General features: G+C 37.1%; 1 protein-coding gene across 1 annotated transcript in view; it reads right to left on the bottom strand.

Moving 5' to 3' along the window:
- Positions 1-5,268: 5,268 nt before the first annotated feature.
- zgc:153704 (Lipocalin-like) overlaps positions 5,269-20,230 on the bottom strand; it is a 17,504-nt gene continuing 2,542 nt past the window's right edge. Inside the window, exons 3-6 of the mRNA XM_056457261.1 lie at positions 8,935-9,014; positions 8,098-8,211; positions 5,541-5,642; positions 5,269-5,450 (exon numbers count right to left, since the gene is read on the bottom strand). Of these exons, the coding sequence (XP_056313236.1) occupies positions 5,437-5,450; positions 5,541-5,642; positions 8,098-8,211; positions 8,935-9,014 (310 nt within the window). The 3' untranslated portion in view covers positions 5,269-5,436. The remainder of the gene's footprint in view (positions 5,451-5,540; positions 5,643-8,097; positions 8,212-8,934; positions 9,015-20,230) is intronic.

The following is a 20,230-nucleotide window of genomic DNA, read 5'->3' on the forward strand; positions in this document are numbered from 1 at the left end:
TTCTATTACTGTAATATTCATCTTTGTTATTTTTATTGCATATTTAATGCAGTACAATAATTTTTATTGCATATTTATTGCAGTACAATAACTTGCATTTATTAAAAATGTACAAAATAATAAGTCATTATAATAAAATAAATGTTAAAAATAATAATGTCATTAATTAAATCTTTAAATCAAAAATAATTGTCAAAGTCCCAATGCAAATCTCCAAAATAGTTCAAAATATATTTAATAATTTGAATCTCTTTTGATTTTTGGTTGATGTGACCCGAGCATGTTTTTATTATTATTATTATTATTATTATTATTATTATTATTATTATTATTATTATTATTATTTCTTTCCATTTTGCCAACTTGTAACACTCAGAATGAATTTGCCAATGAGATCGTTCAACACCAGGCCAATATTCTCTCTCATCAGTATACACATGCAATATGATTTTATTACAGAAAGGACAAAACTACATGTTGATTACCAATGCTCATATCTTTGTGTGTGTATGTGTGTGAATGTGTGTGTTAGCAGAGTTTATTCAAAAGCAATGCATTGCATATGTTTACCCTTGCCAATAACCATCTCGTCTTGGCCACTCCATAGTGATGTTCGGGCTGTGTTCACCTACACAGTTTAGCCTCCTAAAAATCCACTAATTGTCTTAATAGTCGACCTCACTCCAAACGTTAAATCTTTCGCTGCGCAAAAGTGTCCAAGAAAGCTGGAATTGACAAGAAACGCGCAGTGTTGTGTTGTTTATATATACCCGAGGTTGATGACGTCATATCCAGCTTTGCATGTGATTGGCCAGAGGTTTCCCGGGAAACGCTCGCTCGACCTCATAGCACTGAAAATCTCACTAACTAAAATAAATAATGAAAAAATAGATCCACGCCATCAGCCTTTCCTCTCTTCCCCCTTCCGTGATCATTTTTTTTATACCGCAGATATTTATTTGGTCACTGTTTAAAACTTTGTTGTATAGTTAAATGTAAGTAGGAATCTATGGGACTATAACTTATTGTTTTGTACACAGATACAGTGTAAAGAGAGAGTGTAGATGTAAAACACTTTGGAAAATGAGGAGTTCTGAAACTTTGTGTTGTCATGGATGTATCTTCACATTTGTTTTAAAAAAAATAAAGATGAAAAAGAAGGAAATAAGAGGCTGATTATTTTCCTGCATCCTCTCCGGTTATTCCAACACAATCTCACGGCAATTCGTAACTTTTTGCTTTAGTGGCGAATTCGTATGATATAATTCATACGATTTAGTACGATTTGCTCATCCCCCAATGACGGTTGGGTTTAGGGGTGGGGCTTGGTGCCACGCCTCCTTTTTAAAAACGTACAATTTCGTACGACTGAACTCGTTCGAATTCGCCACTAAACTGACGTAAAATACTTACGTTTTCTCGTGAGATCAGGCTGGTTATTTTGGACATCTCCCAAATGCTGTTTATTGATATGTCTTCACATATTTAAACATTAATAAAAATATTTGACTTTTTTAATGTATTTACTTTTAGAATGGCTTAACTCAGGGGTGTCAAACTCAGTTCCTGCAGGGCCGCAGCTTTGCACAGTTTAGTTCCAACTCTTAATTAAACACACCTGATCTTACTAATTGAGTCCTTCAGGCTTGTTTAAAACCTACAGGCAAGCAGGGTTGGAACTAAACTGTGTAGGGCTGCGGCCCTTCAGGAACTGAGTTTGACACCCCTGGCTTAACTTGAAGTGCTGTATAAAAATTGGGATTTTTATTTATTTTTTTAATGTAGTTTATGATATGTTTGTAACTTGCGACACACAAATGTATTATACGTTTTTTTTTTTTTTCCAATGGACCAGTAAGTTCAGAAGTCTAGATTCCTCCAAAGAGAGAGATGATACGACAACAGTGACGGACTCGGACACAGATAGTATAATAGATAGAGATAAAGTAAGAATAATAAAAGATTGTATTGTAACAATTCCACAGAAATAAATAAAATAAATAAATAAATAACAGTTCTAGATTTTTCCTTTTCTTTTTTTAGAGTGCAAAATTACCCAATATGCTTTGCATTTATGGGTAAAGTCTAGATTGGGTACGCGGCCAGCCGGAAGTGCGATATGCTCATTAATGTAGCAGCATTTTTAATGACACTGTATAACAATAATTAATATTTGTACAGCACTATGACGGTTGGAGTGGGGGTAGGTATTAAAAAAATACAATTTATTGTGTAATTTAATAGATAGCATAAATAATACTCTGTACAACTACAGTTTTTACATTACTGTGACGGTTGTGTTTAGGGTTGGGGTGGGGGGTAGACGTTAATAAAATACAATAAATCTGAATTTTAATTAATAAAAGAAATAAGTCTTGTTAACATCCGACCATAAATGTATCCAATCTAGCAACAACCGCATTTATGCGTAACGAGGATGCTAAGAACTTTCGGTTGCCAGCTTGATGCTTATAAACACCCCCCAGTCACATTCGGACAACTTTGAGACGAGAGTTTTAATCTATTTTACTTGCTTTTAGGCCCAATCCCAATTCTATTTTTGTACCCTTTCCCTTCCTCTTGGCCCTCACAACCGAGTGTTAAGGGGAAAGGCTTCAAAATTTACCGCTTAGAATTGGGACAGCACTACAGAACCAGCACACATCATCATATTTCATCACGATCTCTTGCTTCATATGATATCAGACGATGACTACTGCTGTAGTTATTCTAGTTGCTTTATTTTTTGGTATTTCTCTTCAGGAAATCACTAAAGGCATACATCATGTTATTATAGAGATCTCTTTAAGATCTCTTTAAGGTCTCAAAACTCAGGGCTTCTGGTAGTACCTAGAATAGCAAAGTCGAGTAGAGGTCGAGCCTTCTCATTTATAGCTCCTAAACTCTGGAATAGCCTTCCTGATAACGTCCGAGGCTCAGACACACTCTCCCAGTTCAAAACTAGATTAAAGACCTATCTGTTCAGTAAAGCATACACTTAGTGCACCACTTAAGGCTTCCACACATGTTTTGCGTCTTGTTGATATACACTGTGAACATCAGCTACGCTAATTATTTTCTTTATTCTCCATTTCCACCTGGGGATACTCTTCCCGAGGCCCTCAGACTATGCAGAGTCACTGATTTGATCCAAGACCAACGACGAGATGATCCCAAGGTTTCCATATCCTGGACCAGGCCGTATCCTGAGCAGCTACTGTGATGGTCATGGAAGAGTGGAGAACATGAGACTGATTCCTGTGACGCTCCAGAGACAGACTAGTCTTCGCTGAGGCCAGCTTCCAGCCTCCGCCACTGAGACTGCAGCTCTGCACAAGACGTTTGGCCAGCGGAGAAATTAAAATGATCGTGCCCAACTGAGCCTGGTTTCTCTCAAGGTTTTTTTTCTTCACTTCCGCCATTAGTGAAGTTTTTTTTCCCTCTCCGCTGTCGCCACTGGCTTGCATGGTTCGGGATCTGTAGAGCTGCGCATCGTTGGATTTGCCCTTCAATATTTGGACTCTCAGTAGTGATTATTAAACCACACTGAACTGAGCTCAACTGAACTGAACTTAAACACTACAAACTGAACTACACTGTTCCTATTTACTGTGACCTTTTATGTGAAGCTGCTTTGACACAATCTACATTGTATAAGCGCTATACAAATAAAGGGGAATTGAATTGAAAAATGATCTAATGTAGCAATAAGATCATAATATACTGTGTATTTACACCGTGGCCATATTCATCTATATTAACACACCAAAACAACACTAACATTATAGCAGACACTGTAAACAACTCATTACTAGCCACTAGACTTTTCTGACAGGGGATTACAGTGTCAGAATGTTGTGGGACTGCTGTACAGGAGTTATTAATAGGGATTATAGATGGCGAAATATTTTATTTTTTTTAAAGCATGTCAGTAAAAGACGAACACGGTTATGAATGTATTAAAACATGTGCTTGTTTGTTGTAAAATTTTGTAATAATTACCAAAAAAAAAAACTAATTTGGGGATCTCCTGACTTCCGGGTTTAGCAATACTGCTGTTGTGGCTGGTGTATTCTGGGAAATTTTCTTACCCTTTGATTTTGAGTGTGGTCCTGAAAAATCTTCGTTCGTAGGGCTATTCACCCCTTCCACTTAGCCCACCTTCAAGCTAAAGAGAATTGGGACACCCCTACCCCTTGACGTGAAAGCGCAAAATGGGGGGGGGATTGAGATTGGTCCTTAATGTCTTTGACCTAATACTGTTGTCGATCAGCGCCACCTACTGGACTGATCATTTAAATACTGCGATCTAATAGGAATGAAAAAACAACATTTCGCGAGGCATTTACCCTTACCAAAGAGCAAAGAATCACAAAGAGGTGACACTCTAGGAAACAGCCACTAGATGGCACGGCGGCCATTTTGTAAAGAAAAAATTCCAATAGAACAACAGCATGTTATAATCTATAAAATAAACTACTAAAAGTGCTGATGATTGTGATGGTAAGTGTTGTATTGTCATCTCTCAGGTTGTATCTCAGTTTTAATGCGCTTTTTAAATAAATAAGAAAACAAAGCAGCTGCTTGCTTCCTCCATCGGCCCTTAACCATCATGACCTCCCAATCATCCCCAAACACCGAATTGGCTCTAACAATAGGTCTACTTTAAAGAAACGCATATGGTTTGTCTGGTGTAATTGTGTGATGTCAAATAAATCAAACCAATCCTCATAGTAGTTTGAAGGTTATAATAATAGTAATAAAAATAATAATTTCTTAAGAGGCTTTTAATATTGACCTTGGTATATTTGTACATTTTTAAAAATATTTTGTTATTAATTCCAGACAAACTATAATATACAAGTATTTCTCCAGGCAGCACAGTGGCTCAGTGGTTAACACTGTCACCTCACAGTAAGAAGGTTGTTGGTTCGAGCCAGTTGGCATATCTGTGTGGAGTTTGCATGTTCTCCCCGTGTTGGCGTGGGTTTCCTCCGGGTGCTCCGGTTTCCCCCACAGCCCAAACACATGCGCTACAGGTGAATTGATTAACTAAATTGGATTAACTAAAGTGTTTAGGTGTTTCTAAGTACTGGGTTGCAGCTGGAAGGGCATCCGCTGTGTAATATTTGGAAGTATTTGGATGATCAATTTCTCTTCAACTGTATACGTGTGGAGTGGGATATAGATCAAAATGCATTAGTCATAAGTGAAGCTTGTGAAATTAAACTTTTTTAAATCAAAGATAGCAACACAAACGCCCCAAACGGAGATTCACAAAAGAGTTTATTGGTCCAAACCCATGAAGAAGAGGTAAGAAATGATAGGAAGAACTTTCAGAGGGTGAAAGGACTGATAGGAAGAGTGTAAAACACTAGAGAGGCACTTTAAATGATTCACTACAGTCATAATCAATCAGATCTTCAGATCGGCACATCAAGGACACTCGTCTGGAGAGAAAACACACACACACACACAGGTCAGATCTCCAGTCAGTTACAGATAAATAATAAACACATGCACTCTTTTACACGGTTTACCATTTTTAGGAAGGATGGCAATGTTTTCAGGCAGAATCCCTTGCTCAAGAGAGAATTCAGTGAATTTATCCAGGACGTCCTGACTCAGGTCTGTTGTTCGGCCTACGGAAACACAGGACCAGTGTTGGGGTAATTAATTATTAGGGTTTAATTAGTTGGGTGAGAAGTGCAACAACCAACCATTGCAATGCTCATAATAAACATGCATGCACACTAACTAACTTTTACAGGATTAAGTGTGTGAGACTGAGAGAGTGTATGGGTGTTTCCCAGTTCTGAGTTGCAGGTGGAAGGGCATCCACTGCGTAAAACATATGCCAGAGTAATTGGCGGTTCATTCTACTGTGGCGACCTCTAATAAATCTATGCTGAATGTGAGTGGTGTTCTTGGAGCTCAGTATAATTGCAGTTGAAACACTGAAGTCACACAGAATATTTTAACAATGTTTTTGGCTTCAGTTCTGGTCTTGGAGCATTTAGGGAATAATTAATAACTGATTTTCTTTCTTTCTGTTTAGGTGTGACTTACAGAAATCAGAATTATACTTTTTGTTTTCTTTTTTAAATATTTCCCAAATGATGTTTAATAGAGCAGGGAAATTTTCACAGCATGTCTGATAATATTTTTTCTTCTGGAGAAAGTCTTATTTGTTTTATTTCAGCTAGAAGAAAAGCAGTTTTAAATTGTTTTAAACACCATTTCAAGGTCAAAATTATTAAACCATCATTATACAAAAACATTATACACTATACCCTAACCTGCCTAGTTAACCTAATTAACCTAGTTAAACCTTTAAATGTCACTTTAAGCTGTATAGAAGTGTCTTGAAGAATATCTAGTCTAATATTATTTACTGTCATCATGACAAAGAGAAAATAAATCAGTTATTAGAGATGAGTTATTAACACTATTATGATTAGGATTGTGTTGAAATAATCTTCTCTCTGTTAAACAGAAATTAGGAAAAAAAATAAACAGGGGGGCTAATAATTCAGGGGAGCTAATAATTCTGACTTCAACTGTACCATAGGGTGAACAATTAATAACTACATTTTATTAAATTTTATTTTTAGCTGTTCCTGACATTAGGATTGCAAATTAAAAACAGATTTTTTTTATTTATTTATTTATTTATTTATTTATTTATCTGTTTTGACATTAGGGTGAATAATTAATAACAGATTTAATTATTTATTTATATATTTGTAATGTAGTGTAATGTGTATTTATATAGTACATTTATCATGTACCATACACCCAAAGCGCTTCACAATCATGAGCGGGGTGGGGGGGGGTCTCTCCACTCCACCACCAGTATGCAGCATCCACTTGGATGATGCGACAGCAGCCACAGGACAACGGCGCCGGTGCGCTCACCACACACCAGCTATAGGTGGAGAGACAGTGATAGAGCCAATTAGGTGTATGGGGATGATTGGGAGGCCATGATAGGTAAGGGCAGATGCAGGGAATTTGGCCAGGACACCGGGGTTACACCCCTACTCTTTACGAGAAGTGCCATGGGATTTTTACTGACCACAGAGAGTCAAGACCTTGGTTTAACATCTCATCTGAAAGACGGCGCTCACTGACAGCATAATGTACCCTTCACTAAACTGGGGAATTAGACTCACACAGATCGAAGGATGAGCACCCTCTGCTGGCCTCTCTACCGCCACTTCCAACAGCAGCCTACTTTTCCTATGTGGTCTCCCATCCAGGTACTGACCAGGCTCAGCCCTGCTTAGCTTCAGTGAGTAACCAGTCTCGGGCTGCAGGATTATGTGGCTTTAAATTAATTAATTAATTAATTAATTTTTAGGTGTGACTGACATTAGGGTAAATAATTAATTTTTTATTTTATTTTTAAAAATAACATTTTATTATAAAAATAATTCAATTCAATTCACAAATAAAGGTGAATTGAATTGAATTATTTTGATCTTATTTTTAGCTGTGCCTGACATTAGGATTAAAAATTAAAAACAGAATCTTCCTTCTTTTTAACTGTGACTGACATTAGGGTGAATCATTAATAACAGTCCTTGAAGTTAAACCTCTTAAGGCCCAGGGTGTTTTTTACATGCATTTTTATTTCTCTTTGCTATTTGGGCTTATTAGAACCTAATTAGAATAAAAATCTAAGTATCATCTTTTGATATGATGTACTTTTAGAGAAAAATGATGTCCATATATGTGGACTCGTGGTCCGAGTTGACATGAAACACTTTTTCCTGAATGTTTTTTAATGCATATTTAACATAGACATTTATTTTTAACTTGCTTTGACTCTCAGAGAGTAAAAACAACATTTGTTCCCATTTTGCACAGTTAAAAATAGTGTATGGGACATTTCATATGCTGCAAAACAGTTGCAGGATGACACTGTGTGTCTGAAACAAAATATAAAACAATCAAACTATTTTAAATAGCCACTTAAGAGCTAAAATGTGCTGTCCATGTGTGTGGACACTCAAGCCCTAGGAGGTTAATGGGCCTATTTTCCCCACCTGCTTAAATGAAACCTGGTTGTTTTAAACTGTGATCATCATTTACCGTAGAGTTTGTTGAGCAGTGTGCTGGAGCCGTCCTTCATCTTGATGGTGTGAATCAAAGCAAATTCATCATACTTCACATCAGCAATGCGCATGTCATTATCAGTTCCCGAGCCTGGGGGGGGGAAACAAAGATTGCTCAATGAAATCGTGTGTAAATCACTGAAATAAATCTGTTAACAGTTTCTGTATTGTTAAGTGTTTCCTGTTTATTTACACTTGTGAATTGCATTATGGGATGTTGATCTCTGCTCTGTCGACTTCTGATGTTGAAAATTCAACTCTACAGTTTAACAAAGTGACATTTTAGTAATAATATAATGTATAAGTAATAATATCTAGAGCAATAAGTCTGTAAAAGAACTGAAAATGTACTGACAGTTTATTACAAGGGGTTTGTAGTGTAATATACAACACCAACCAAGAACAATAAAGCACTGCAAACTATAATAAATGTTCATAAAAGCCACTATTTTTAAACATTCAAGGTTAAAAGGTGTTGCAAGAAAGCTCGATGTCCCAAAATGCAATTCAAAAGCAGAAATAATAGGGGAAAATTATAACATGAATCACAAAATATGGAAAACTGCTCATCTATGAACATGTTTTACAGTGTAGATCACATGTGTCAAACTTAGTTCCTGGAGGGCCGCAACTCTGCACAGTTTAGCTCCAACCCTAATTAAACACACCTGATCAAACTAATTGAGTGCTTTAGGCTTGTTTGATACCTACAGATAGGTGTGTTGAAGCAGGGCTGGAGCTAAACTCTGCAGGGCTCTGGCCCTCCAGGAATTGACTTTGACACCCCTGCTGTAGATGAACTTTTCTTTCTTACGTTCAGTGTGGAAGCTGAATTTTCCGGGAACATCCGTCTTCTGAGCCAGATAGTTCATTCTCCAGCATGTGCCATCAGGACTGGAACAACAAGACAAGTGGGTGAATATTTAACATGAATAGAGCACACATGAACAATACCATAGTAAACAGTATAGCATTTTTGAGTCATACTATAGTAAAGTATACCATACTGTAAATATTATAGTATTCACAACACTTTGTTAATGAATGCATAATGTAATATCAACTAATGAACTGATAAACTGTCAATAAATACTCTAGTATACTTTAGTTTTTACTACAGTAAACTGTGGTGTAACTATATTTGTTGTGTTATCATAGCAATTACCACAACATATTAGTTGAAGTACTGATTCTACAACACTACTATTTACTATAGTATTTTTTCATTAGGGAGATTATGTCATCTGGAGTATGTAAATAAAACCGAAGACATGTAATAAGAGAAAACTACTTTTTAAAATACTTACAATCTAACTACAGTTACTTTAATATGGATTACATGAGTACAACATAGTGTTTTTGAATCATACTATAGTAAAGTGTATCATACTGTTTATATTTATAGTATTTACAGCACTTTGTTAATGAATGCTCTGGTATACTGTAGTATTAATTATCTTGAACTGATAAACTGTAATAAATACTGCAGTATTTTTAGTTTACTACAGTAAACTGTGATGTATTATAGTATAAAGGCTGATTAATACTTCTGCGTCAAACGCACGCGTATGCTACGGCGCGGCCTACGCATGGACGCATAGCCCTCGCCGTGGCCGTCGCAACGACGCGTAGCGCAAGCTCTCTGATTGGTCGGCTTGGTAGTGCTGACGAGTGTGGGCGGGACCGAGAGCCGCGCGAGCCCGATGGAGCCAGTGTTTACAAGTGTGGAGTCCCGTGAAGGAGCTCCGGATGGAAAGTTTTGTTCTGGTTAAAGTTGTTGCACGTCCACCGGTTCCTGCGTCAAAATGGGCGAGTTTGAGCCACTTGTACATTAAGGAAGCGTTCAGAAAAAACAAAACACCAGCGAAGAAACTCGACACCGAGGAACATAAACACATCACTGCCAACTAGCGTTTCGGAAGTGTTATTGCAGAGCAACAGAAACAGCGCTCAGAAGTATGAATGCACAGCTACGCGCGTTGCAAGCGCCGTGGGTCACGCCGATCACTTGACGCAGAAGTATAAACCAGGCTTAACACACCCTATGGTTGTAGAAACTACAGCATTGCGGGATTTGTTTATATTACTATAGTTGTTGTTGTGTTCTCAAAGCAACTATAGAATTACCACAACAGATTAAAGGTCTCGTGAAGTGCTTTGAAACGTGCCTTTTTGTTCAATGTTTTTTTTTAAAGATTTATTTTTAGCCATTTTGCCTTTATTAGATAGGACAGTATTTAGACAGGAAGCTAAGTTGGAAAGAGAGAGAGGGGGGTAGGGAAATGTCATCAAGCCGGGATTCGAACTCGCGACGCCCTGACGTGCTACTGCACCATATGTCGACACGCTAACCACTAGGCTATTGCGCCGACTTTTGTTCAATGTTTAATGTAATCGCAACTAAAACATGAAGAGAGGGTGGGACATAGAGTAGCTCCTCCCCGTTTAAAAAAAACAGCCAATAGTGTTTCGTTTTATCATAGCTCTGGCAGTGAGAGTGGTTGAGCTCAAGCGCATCTTATGAAAAGCGTTTCAAAGGGGGCGGGGCATGTCAGATGCTAGAGAATATTTGATTGGTCAGAAGATTCAATGAGAAAATGAAGTATGAGGTGACGTGAAAAAAAATTGTTGATTCATTTAGGCGGAAGGGACAAACTGCAAGCTTTGTATGTTTATATAATAATAATAATAATAATAATAATAATAATAATAATAATAATTCCTTACATTTATATAGCGCTTTTCTGGACACTCAAACCACTTTTCACATTTATGGGGGGAATCTCCTCATCCACCACCAGTGTGCAGCATTGGTGGAGTGATGAAGCCATTTATGATATGTGGATGATAAGGAGGCCATGATGGACAGAGGCCAGTGGGCAAATTTGCCCAGAATGCCGGGGTTAAACCCCTACTCTTTTCCGAAGGACATCCTGGGATTTTTTAATGACCACAGAGAGTCAGGACCTCGGTTTAACATCTCATCCGAAAGATGGAGCTCATTGACAGTATAGTGTCCCCTACACCTTACTGGGGCATTAGGACTCACACAGACTGCAGGTTTAACGCCCCCTGCTGACCTCCCTAACACCACTTCAAACCATCAAGGTACTGACCGGGTGCAGCCCTGCTTAGCTTCAGTGGGAGTTACCATGTTAGAGTATCAGTTGTATATCTTCTAAATGTGAATTTTGTCATTGTTTTGGAGCACACTAGCTTATAGATATCCTTAAAACTAACATGCTGATACTAACAACTAAAAATATATTGTAATTTTCACAGGACCTTTAATTCAAATACTGATTCTCAAAGACTATTATTTACTATAGTATTTTTATGTGGGAGATTTTATGTCATCTGGATTATGTAAACAAAATTAAGGACTTGTAATTAGTCACCAACTACTTAAAATCCTCGTAATCAAACTGCAGTTATTATTTACACAGTGGTAAGTTGTTCACGTTTCAGTGACTTTAGTCATTTTTTTTCTTTTAACATTTATATTTCATAATAATAAACCGCTTTAGTATTTCTTCAGGTTTTTTTTTTTTTATGGCATCGATACGCAGAGGTAGGGGTGGGCGATATGACCTAAAATTAATATCACGGTATTTTTCATCTTTTGAACGGTGACGGTATAATATCATGGTATTACTTTCAATAGGCAAAATAATCTACATCTCAAGGAAGAACGGACAAAAGAAAGTCTCACTTCTATCACTCTTTAAAAGTTTTGGTTTGGGTCATTGTAAATGCTCAGTCTCGTTATGAGCTGATCTTCATTTCTCTGTGTTGGTGGAATAAAGCAGGCGAGTCAGCCGCACCAATTTATGAGCAGACAGAGCAGGATTCTCATGATGACCACCAGCGCAATACTGCTCTTTGTTATGAGCCGTAGTTTCAGTGTAAACTTAGTAAAGGCGAGTTTCTTTGGCGATGATGTGTACAGTGTTAGATTTTATATTTAGCGGACATTTGCGCTGAACACGCGGTGAATGCAACGCATCGAGATTCGGGCACCTTCTCCGAAAACACTCGATTGATCTCAGCTGGCAGATCAACATTTACCTCATGTCATGATCCGCTGTCATCTGCGCCATTATTATTATTATTATTATTATAACTTTAGGTGAGGTTTGCAAACCTGTGCACTTTTCACTCTTCAGCCGTTTGCCTTTCCTGCAGTAACAAAAGCTCCCTGTTATCTGACAGCGGGAAGCGTTGAGTGACTGACAGCTAATATGAACCAATACAGCAGCAGGGTAGAGCGATTCAGCAAGTTTTTAGAGAAAATTAAATCAGATTGCACTACAACCATTATATTCAGACACACAAATGCTCCCAAATATATTATGAGGGCGCATAGATTACATTTCGGGCGCTCATGCGACCAAAATGGTTGCAATTTCGAGCCCTGTAGTATAAGGACATGTATTCAGACCACAACTGAACGTTTGAAGAAAATTGAATGCCTTATTATTTAGAATTAGCTATTATTGATGTAAATGCAGCCGTTCAAGGCGCATAATTGATTTATTACGGTATTAGAAAATCCATGTCGTGGCGCAATGTCACACCGGTGATGACTATGACACCGGTGTACCGCCCACCCCTACGCAGAGGTGGGTAGAGTATCCAAAATCTGTACTCAAGTAAAAGTACAAGTACTTGCGGATAAGTAAAAAAGTATCTGATGAAAAAATTACTCAAGTAAATTTACTAGTTACTTTTAATAATAATAATAATAATAATAATTATTATTATTATTATTACTCTCTTGTTTTGTTTTTCCCCAATTTCTGTTGAATGGAGAGATTTTTTCCAACACATTTCTAATCATAATAGATTTAATAACTCATCTCTAATAACTGATTTATTTTATCTTTGCCATGATGATAGTAAATAATATTTGACTAGATATTCTTCAAGACACTTCTATACAGCTTAAAGTGACATTTAAAGGCTTAACTAGGTTAATTAGGTTAACTAGGCAGGTTAAGGTTATTAGGCAAGTTATTGTATAACGATGGTTTGTTCTGTAGACTATCTGAAAAATTATAGCTTAAAGGGGCTAATAATATTGTCCTTAAAACGGTGTTTAAAAAATTGCTTTTATTCTAGCCGAAATAAAACAAATAAGACTTTCTCCAGAAGAAAAAATATTATCAGAGATACTGTGAAAATTTTTTTGCTCTGTTAAACATCATTTGGGAAATATTTAAAAAAGAAAAAAATTCAAAGGGGGGCTAATAATTCTGACTTCAATAGTGTGTGTGTGTGTGTATGTATGTATATAGTTGAAGCAAAATGGGGTATATGCCGAAGCATGCTAATAGGACTTTTAATTTGCCAGTAACCTGGGTTAATCATTTCCGGTGAATTACAATGCAAAATCGGCACATTTAAGCGCTAGCCTGCCAATTCTGACGGGCGCGTGCGAGTAAACGGCTTTTTGTCTCGTTTTACGCTTGAGCGACTAAATGAATGCCAAAATCTGTTTAACTGACTGTATTTGAATTACAGTAAAACATCGATGCTGTAAAAGGAACTGAATAAAATGGGAAAAATCCAACACAATCTCACGGCAATTTGTAACTTTTTGACTTCGTGGCTAATTCGTACGAATTCGTACGATCTAATTCATACAATTTAGTACGATTTGCTCATCCCCCAATGACGGTTGGGTTTAGGGGTGGGGTTAGGTGCCACGCCTCCTTTTTAAAATCGTACAATTTCGTACGACTGAACTCGTACGAATTAGCCACTAAACTGACAAAACGTAATATACTTACGTTTTCTCGTGAGATCAGGCTGGAAAAATCTCACTTAACTATAACACTATAACAGGTCACCGGAAGTTTATCAGTATGGGAAACACACTAGCTCGGCATATTTATTATTCGTGATTTTTTAAATTCTTTTTTAAATATTTCCCAAATGATGTTTAACAGATCAAGTAATTTTTCACAGTATTTCCTATATTTTTTCTTCTGCAGAAAGTCCTATTTGATTTATATCAGCTAGAATAAAAGCAGTTTTAATTGTTTTAAACCCATTTTATGGTCAATATTATTAGCCCCCCTTAAGCAATATTTCTTTTGATTGTCTACAGAACAAACCATCATTAATGATTTGGCTTAATTACCCAAACTTGTCGAATTAACCTGGTTAAGCCTTTAAATATCACTAGAAAAATATCTAGTCAAATATTATTTACTGTCATCATGGCAAAGATAAAAGAAATCAGTTATTAGAAATGAGTTATTAAAACGATAGAAATGTGTTGATAAAATCTTTCTGTTAATAATAACAGTATTAATATATATATATATATATATATATATATATATATATATATATATATATATATATATATATATACAATTTTATATTAAAAAATATGTTTAAATGTTAGGCTATATTTTTAATAGTTAACAGTGTAAATGACTTGTGCAGGGCTAGTCAGTTATTCCATTAAACAGCAGTTTCTTTAGTTATCCCATAGTTATTGTTTATAAGGTTCAAATTGGGATAACATTGCCACTTACCACTACGTGTGTTTTTCAGGTCGGAGCTGTCATTCATGTATATGTTGCGATGTCAGTTCGATGCGTGCATCGCATTATCAAACTATTCTTATTCTTGTTGACATCTTGGAGTAAAAACATAGACTGAACTTGAGGCCGGGTGATCTGGTCCGATAAACTCACTGCACAGACAGCGTGACCGTCTTTCTCAGAACAGCAGATGGCGACATGGCGGGACAGCAGTATGAACTCGCACGTCTTTCTAAACTTCAGCCATTATACTAACATAGGTGCGCGCGCTCTAACCGAAAGCGGGAGACTCGTCTCTATAGCAACCTTACAACCTCTCCAATACGGCGCCCCGCGATATTTGCAAACAAGTCATATGAACCATATTTATAGATTCATTTGACCGTAATGGAGGAACGCCGCCAAATGTAGCGAAGTAAGAGTAATATTCTCTAATAAAAGAGTTTTTTCTCTAATAATTAACTTGAGTAAGAGTAATAGTACACGTTACCCAATGATTTTACTTAAGTAAATGTAACGAAGTAAATGTAACCCGTTACTAACATTACTACCCACCTGTGTTTTGTGATTCATAATTTAATTTTTCTATATTTATTTTAGCTTTTGAATTGCATTATGGGAGCTTGATCTTTCTTCCTGTTATGTTTATTACATTTTACAATGATGTATAAGATGACACTAGAGTAGCCGTGCTGTTCAATGGAGTATTCTTTTATTAACTGAACTCCACATTCATGACGTCACACAGGTACGGGTAGCACACTCATACAAAATACATGACATCCCTTCTCTTAAGTTTAATACTATGCAATCTTTAGCAATGTATAAACTTTTTTTTTTTTTTTTTTTTTTTAACAAACTGTATTTGTAAACTCCTTTTTATGTATGCTTTAAATAACTGCATAAACTAAATAGAACTTTTCTTTATCTACACTATTCCTTCTTTATTTCTTTAATTGTAAACAGAGATGAAGTTTCTAATTCAAATCAGAGCTAAACATGCTGTAGATTTTCAGTCTTTGTATCTTGAAGGCAATTTCACTTGTCTCCCAGACCGGGTAATGTACTCATGTGACTGAGACTCAGTAACTACAGTTTCTTGTGTGTCATTGTCCAGCATTGGTGAGGTGTCAGGGACATGCGAGTCTATCACATCACTGACTGTGTTGTCTGTCACAGTTGTGAAACTTTTCTCTCCAGTCTTGAGAATATGTTTCCTGTTTCTCCTGTATGTTCTTCCTTCTGGAGTTTGTATGATGAAGGATCTGGGTTGTTCATGTTTTCGTGTGATTATTGCAGGTTTCCAAACATCTCCTTGTTGCACTCTCACAGTTTCTCCAACATGGACATTTGGAAGTAGTCTTGTTTGTCTGTCAAAGTAAGACTTCTGCTTGTGTTGTCTTTGTTTCAATTTATGATGAATTTGTATGTTGTTTTCAGGTGTCAGCAAAGTGACTGAGGTAGGTATCTTGGATTTGAGTCTGCGTCCCATCAATAACTGTGCTGGTGAGTACCCAATACCATCCAATGGTGTGTTTCTGTATTCCAATAAAGAAATGTAAGGATCATTTTTACCACACTGAGCTTTCTTCAGCAGGTTTTTTATGGTTTGGACTGCTCTCTCAGCCTGTCCATTCGACTGTGCGTGTCCCGGGCTGGATGTCACATGTTCAAATTCCCATGCTTTTGCAAAACTGCTGAACTCTGTGCTGGCATACTGTGGACCATTGTCTGAGACCACGGTATCCGGTATTCCATATCTTGCGAACATTGACTTCATTGCCATAATTACACTCTGAGCAGTTGTGTCAGACAGTTTGCTGATTTCTGTGAATTTAGAGTAGTAATCAACAGAAAGTAAGTAATTTGAACCATCAAAATGGAACAGGTCTGTGCCAATTTTGGACCAAGGTCTTCCTGGTATTGGATGTGATATCATTGGCTCTCTTGGATTACTGTTCTTGTGTGCATTGCACACTGAACATTGTGAGACTAACTCTTCAATTTGAGTTGACATGTTTGGCCAATACAAAACATCCCTGGCTCGTTCCTTACACTTTACAACTCCAAGATGTGATTCGTGTATTTTTGTTAGCATTTCTTTTCTCAATTGACTTGGAACAATGATCTTTGCCGATTTAAAAAGAAGTCCAGAAGTGAAACTTATTTCTTCTTTGAAAGTCCAGTATGTCTGAATCTGTTTTGGGACTTCACTTTTTTCTTTAGGCCATCCATCCATTGTCATTTTGCACAGTAATTGCATTTCTTGATCAGTAGCTGTAGCTTTGCGAAAAACATTTAGTTTTTCTTCTGAAACAGGTAAGTATGTTGTTATGCAGCACAATTCCAGCTGTTGACCAAGCAAATCTTCTGTACACTCATTCAGGTATGCACGACTTAATGCATCAGCAATGTGCATTTCTTTACCTGGCTTGTAAACTACTTTCAGGATGTATCTTTGAAGTCTGAGGAGCATGCGCTGCAATCTAGGTGGAGCTTGGTGCAGTGGTTTCTTAAAAATGATCTCCAATGGTTTATGATCACTTTCAACCTCCACTTCTTTGCCATAGAGATATTGATGAAATTTTTCACATCCATACACAATAGCAAGCAACTCTTTTTCAATTTGTGCGTAATTCTTTTGAGCATCTGTTAGCGCACGTGATCCATATGCCACCGGCTTTTTGTCTTGTAGAATAACTGCTCCAATCCCTTCTGAGCTGGCATCAACTGAAAGCGTGACAGGTTTTTGTACATTGAAGAATTGTAGTGTTGGTGCATTTGCTAACAAATTCTTCATTTTTGTGAAGCTTTTTTGTTGCTCTTCCTCCCAGTGCCACTGAATATCTTCTTCAAGCAGTTTTCTAAGAGGAGCACTGATATCGGATAGATTTGGAATGAATTTGGACAGGTATTGCACCATGCCCATAAATCTCATGAGTGCTTGTTTGTTTTCAGGTGGTGGCATTTTTACAATAGCTCTTACTTTTTCCTCATCTGGCTTGAGACCTTCCTCTGAGATGATATGTCCAAGATATCTTATTTCTGAAGTTCTTATTTGGCACTTGCTCTTGTTCAGTTTTAGATTACACTCTCTTGCTCTTTCCAGTAGCTTGATGAGTCTGTGATCATGTTCTTCTGTTGTTTCTCCCCATACCAGGATGTCATCTATGACATTGACCACACCTTCAAGACCTTCTAACATCTGTGCAATCGCACGCTGGAACACTTCACTGGCTGAAGACACACCAAACGGTAAGCGAAGGAATCTATACCTGCCTATTGGTGTATTGAATGTACAGAGTTTGGAGCTTTCATCATCTAGCTTTATTTGCCAGAATCCTTGATTAGCGTCCAGGACTGAAAATATCTTGGCATTTGGCATGCTGGATACCACTTCTTCCACTGTCAGTAATGGATAATGCTCACGCTTTATTGCTTTATTGAGGTCCTGCGGATCCATACATATACGGATTTTGTTTGGTTTCACCACAGTTACCATACTATTCACCCAATCTGTCGGTTCTGTCTGCTTTACTACAACTCCCATACTTTCCATCTTGTGTAATTCTTCAACTATTTTGTCTTTAAGGGCTATTGGAACCTTTCTTGGTGGATGAACCACTGGTGACACATCAGGGTCTGTTTTAATGTGATGCACAGTTGGTAAGCAACCAAGACCACAAAACAAGTCATCAAATCCTTTTAAAGGGTCGGCTTTATTTTCACTTTCACTTATTTCATGAATTCTTTTAACCATTCTTAGTTTTTCACAGGTTGTGCGTCCAAGTATTGCAGGTACGTTTCCATCCACCACTTGAAACTGAATGTTGTGCTTTTGTTTTCTGTAGGTGAAAGTAAGCTGTACTTGACCCACAGGCGACATCTTGTGGCCAGAATATGTAACTAGGTGACAGTTAGATTTCTTCAGTTTTCTTTGTGTTTCTAGTGTTGTGAACACATTGTGGGGCATTACATTACAGGCTGCTCCTGTGTCTAATTTGAATGTGACACTCTTGTTGTTTATTCTCAAGCTTTCAGTCCAGTTGTCCTTCAGATTTTGTGCTTCAGTGGTGACAGTGTGCACATTTTTCACTCTTTGATTTGTTTGCAGCTCAATAGTTCCTACAAAAAAATCACTTCGTTCATCATCACTTTGCTCATTTTCTTCTATTGATTGTATTTTCTTTGCTGATACTTGAGTTTTGCACATCTTTGCAAAGTGATTCCTTTTGTTACAGGATTTACACACTTGTCCATACGCTGGGCACTTTTGGTATTCATGTTGATATCCACATCGTGAACATTTCACATGTGTTTTGGACTGATTTTCCAAAGCGTGTTGTCTACTTTTCTGTTCAAACTGCACAGTTTTGCCTCTTTTCTTTGTATTTTTAACACTGCTTATTTTATTCACGTCAACTTCTTCAACAAGCATTTTCATTTGATTTGACGTAATTTCATTGGCTCTGCAGGTGTCTATTGCCTTTTCCAACGTGAGATCTGCCTCCCGCAACAGCCTTGCGCGAACATTGTCATCTTTTATCCCGCATACAATTCTATCCCTTATTAGCGAGTCAGTCAAATCACCGAATTCACAGTCTTTCGCCTTGTGTTTAAGATCCGTGACGTATGCATCAATTGTCTCTCCGGTACTTTGTGTTCTCGTGAAAAACATGTGACGAATATATGGCAGATTCTTTCTTGGCTCACAGTACTCTTTAAATTTCATTTTAAGTGCGTCAATCTTATTCACTTCTTCTGCGGTGAACTGGAATGTGTTATAAACTTTGATCGCTTCTTCACCCGCGATATGAAGAAAGGTTGCACACTGTACGGTTTCTGATTTCTCCGCCACTCCGCTAGCAATGAGGTATAATTCAAATTTCTGAAGCCATACCTTCCAATTCTCAGCCAAGTTGCCTTGAAGAGACAACACTGATGGTGGTTGCAGTAGTGACATCTTCTCAGTTGTGCTTTCCGTTTACAATCCCTTTTCTAACACCATGTTATGTTTATTACATTTTACAATGATGTATAAGATGACACTAGAGTAGCCGTGCTGTTCAATGGAGTATTCTTTTATTAACTGAACTCCACATTCATGACGTCACACAGGTACGGGTAGCACACTCATACAAAATACATGACACTTCCAACAACTTTTAACCTTAAAAACTACAAAAAAGGATTTTTATGACCATTTGTAATAGTTTGCAGTGCTATATTGTCTATGTTTGTGTTGTATGTTACTCTACAGAAACCTTGTAACAACCTGCAGCACATTTTCTGCTATTTTACAGCCTTATTTCTCTAGATATTATTTCTTTTACATTATATTATTAGTTCAAACTACTAAAGCGTCACTAAAAGTCACTTTGTTAAACTGTAGTGTTGAATTTTCAACATCAAAGTGGACAGAGCAGAGATCAACATCCCATAATGCAATTCACAACAGTAAATAAACACTTGTGAATCACTTAAAACGGAAACTGTTCATTAACAGATACTTTTGCAGTGATTTCTGATTATTATATATGATTTAAGAGATTA

This window comes from Danio aesculapii, chromosome 5, assembly GCF_903798145.1.
Source record: "Danio aesculapii chromosome 5, fDanAes4.1, whole genome shotgun sequence".
NCBI lineage: Eukaryota > Metazoa > Chordata > Actinopteri > Cypriniformes > Danionidae > Danio > Danio aesculapii.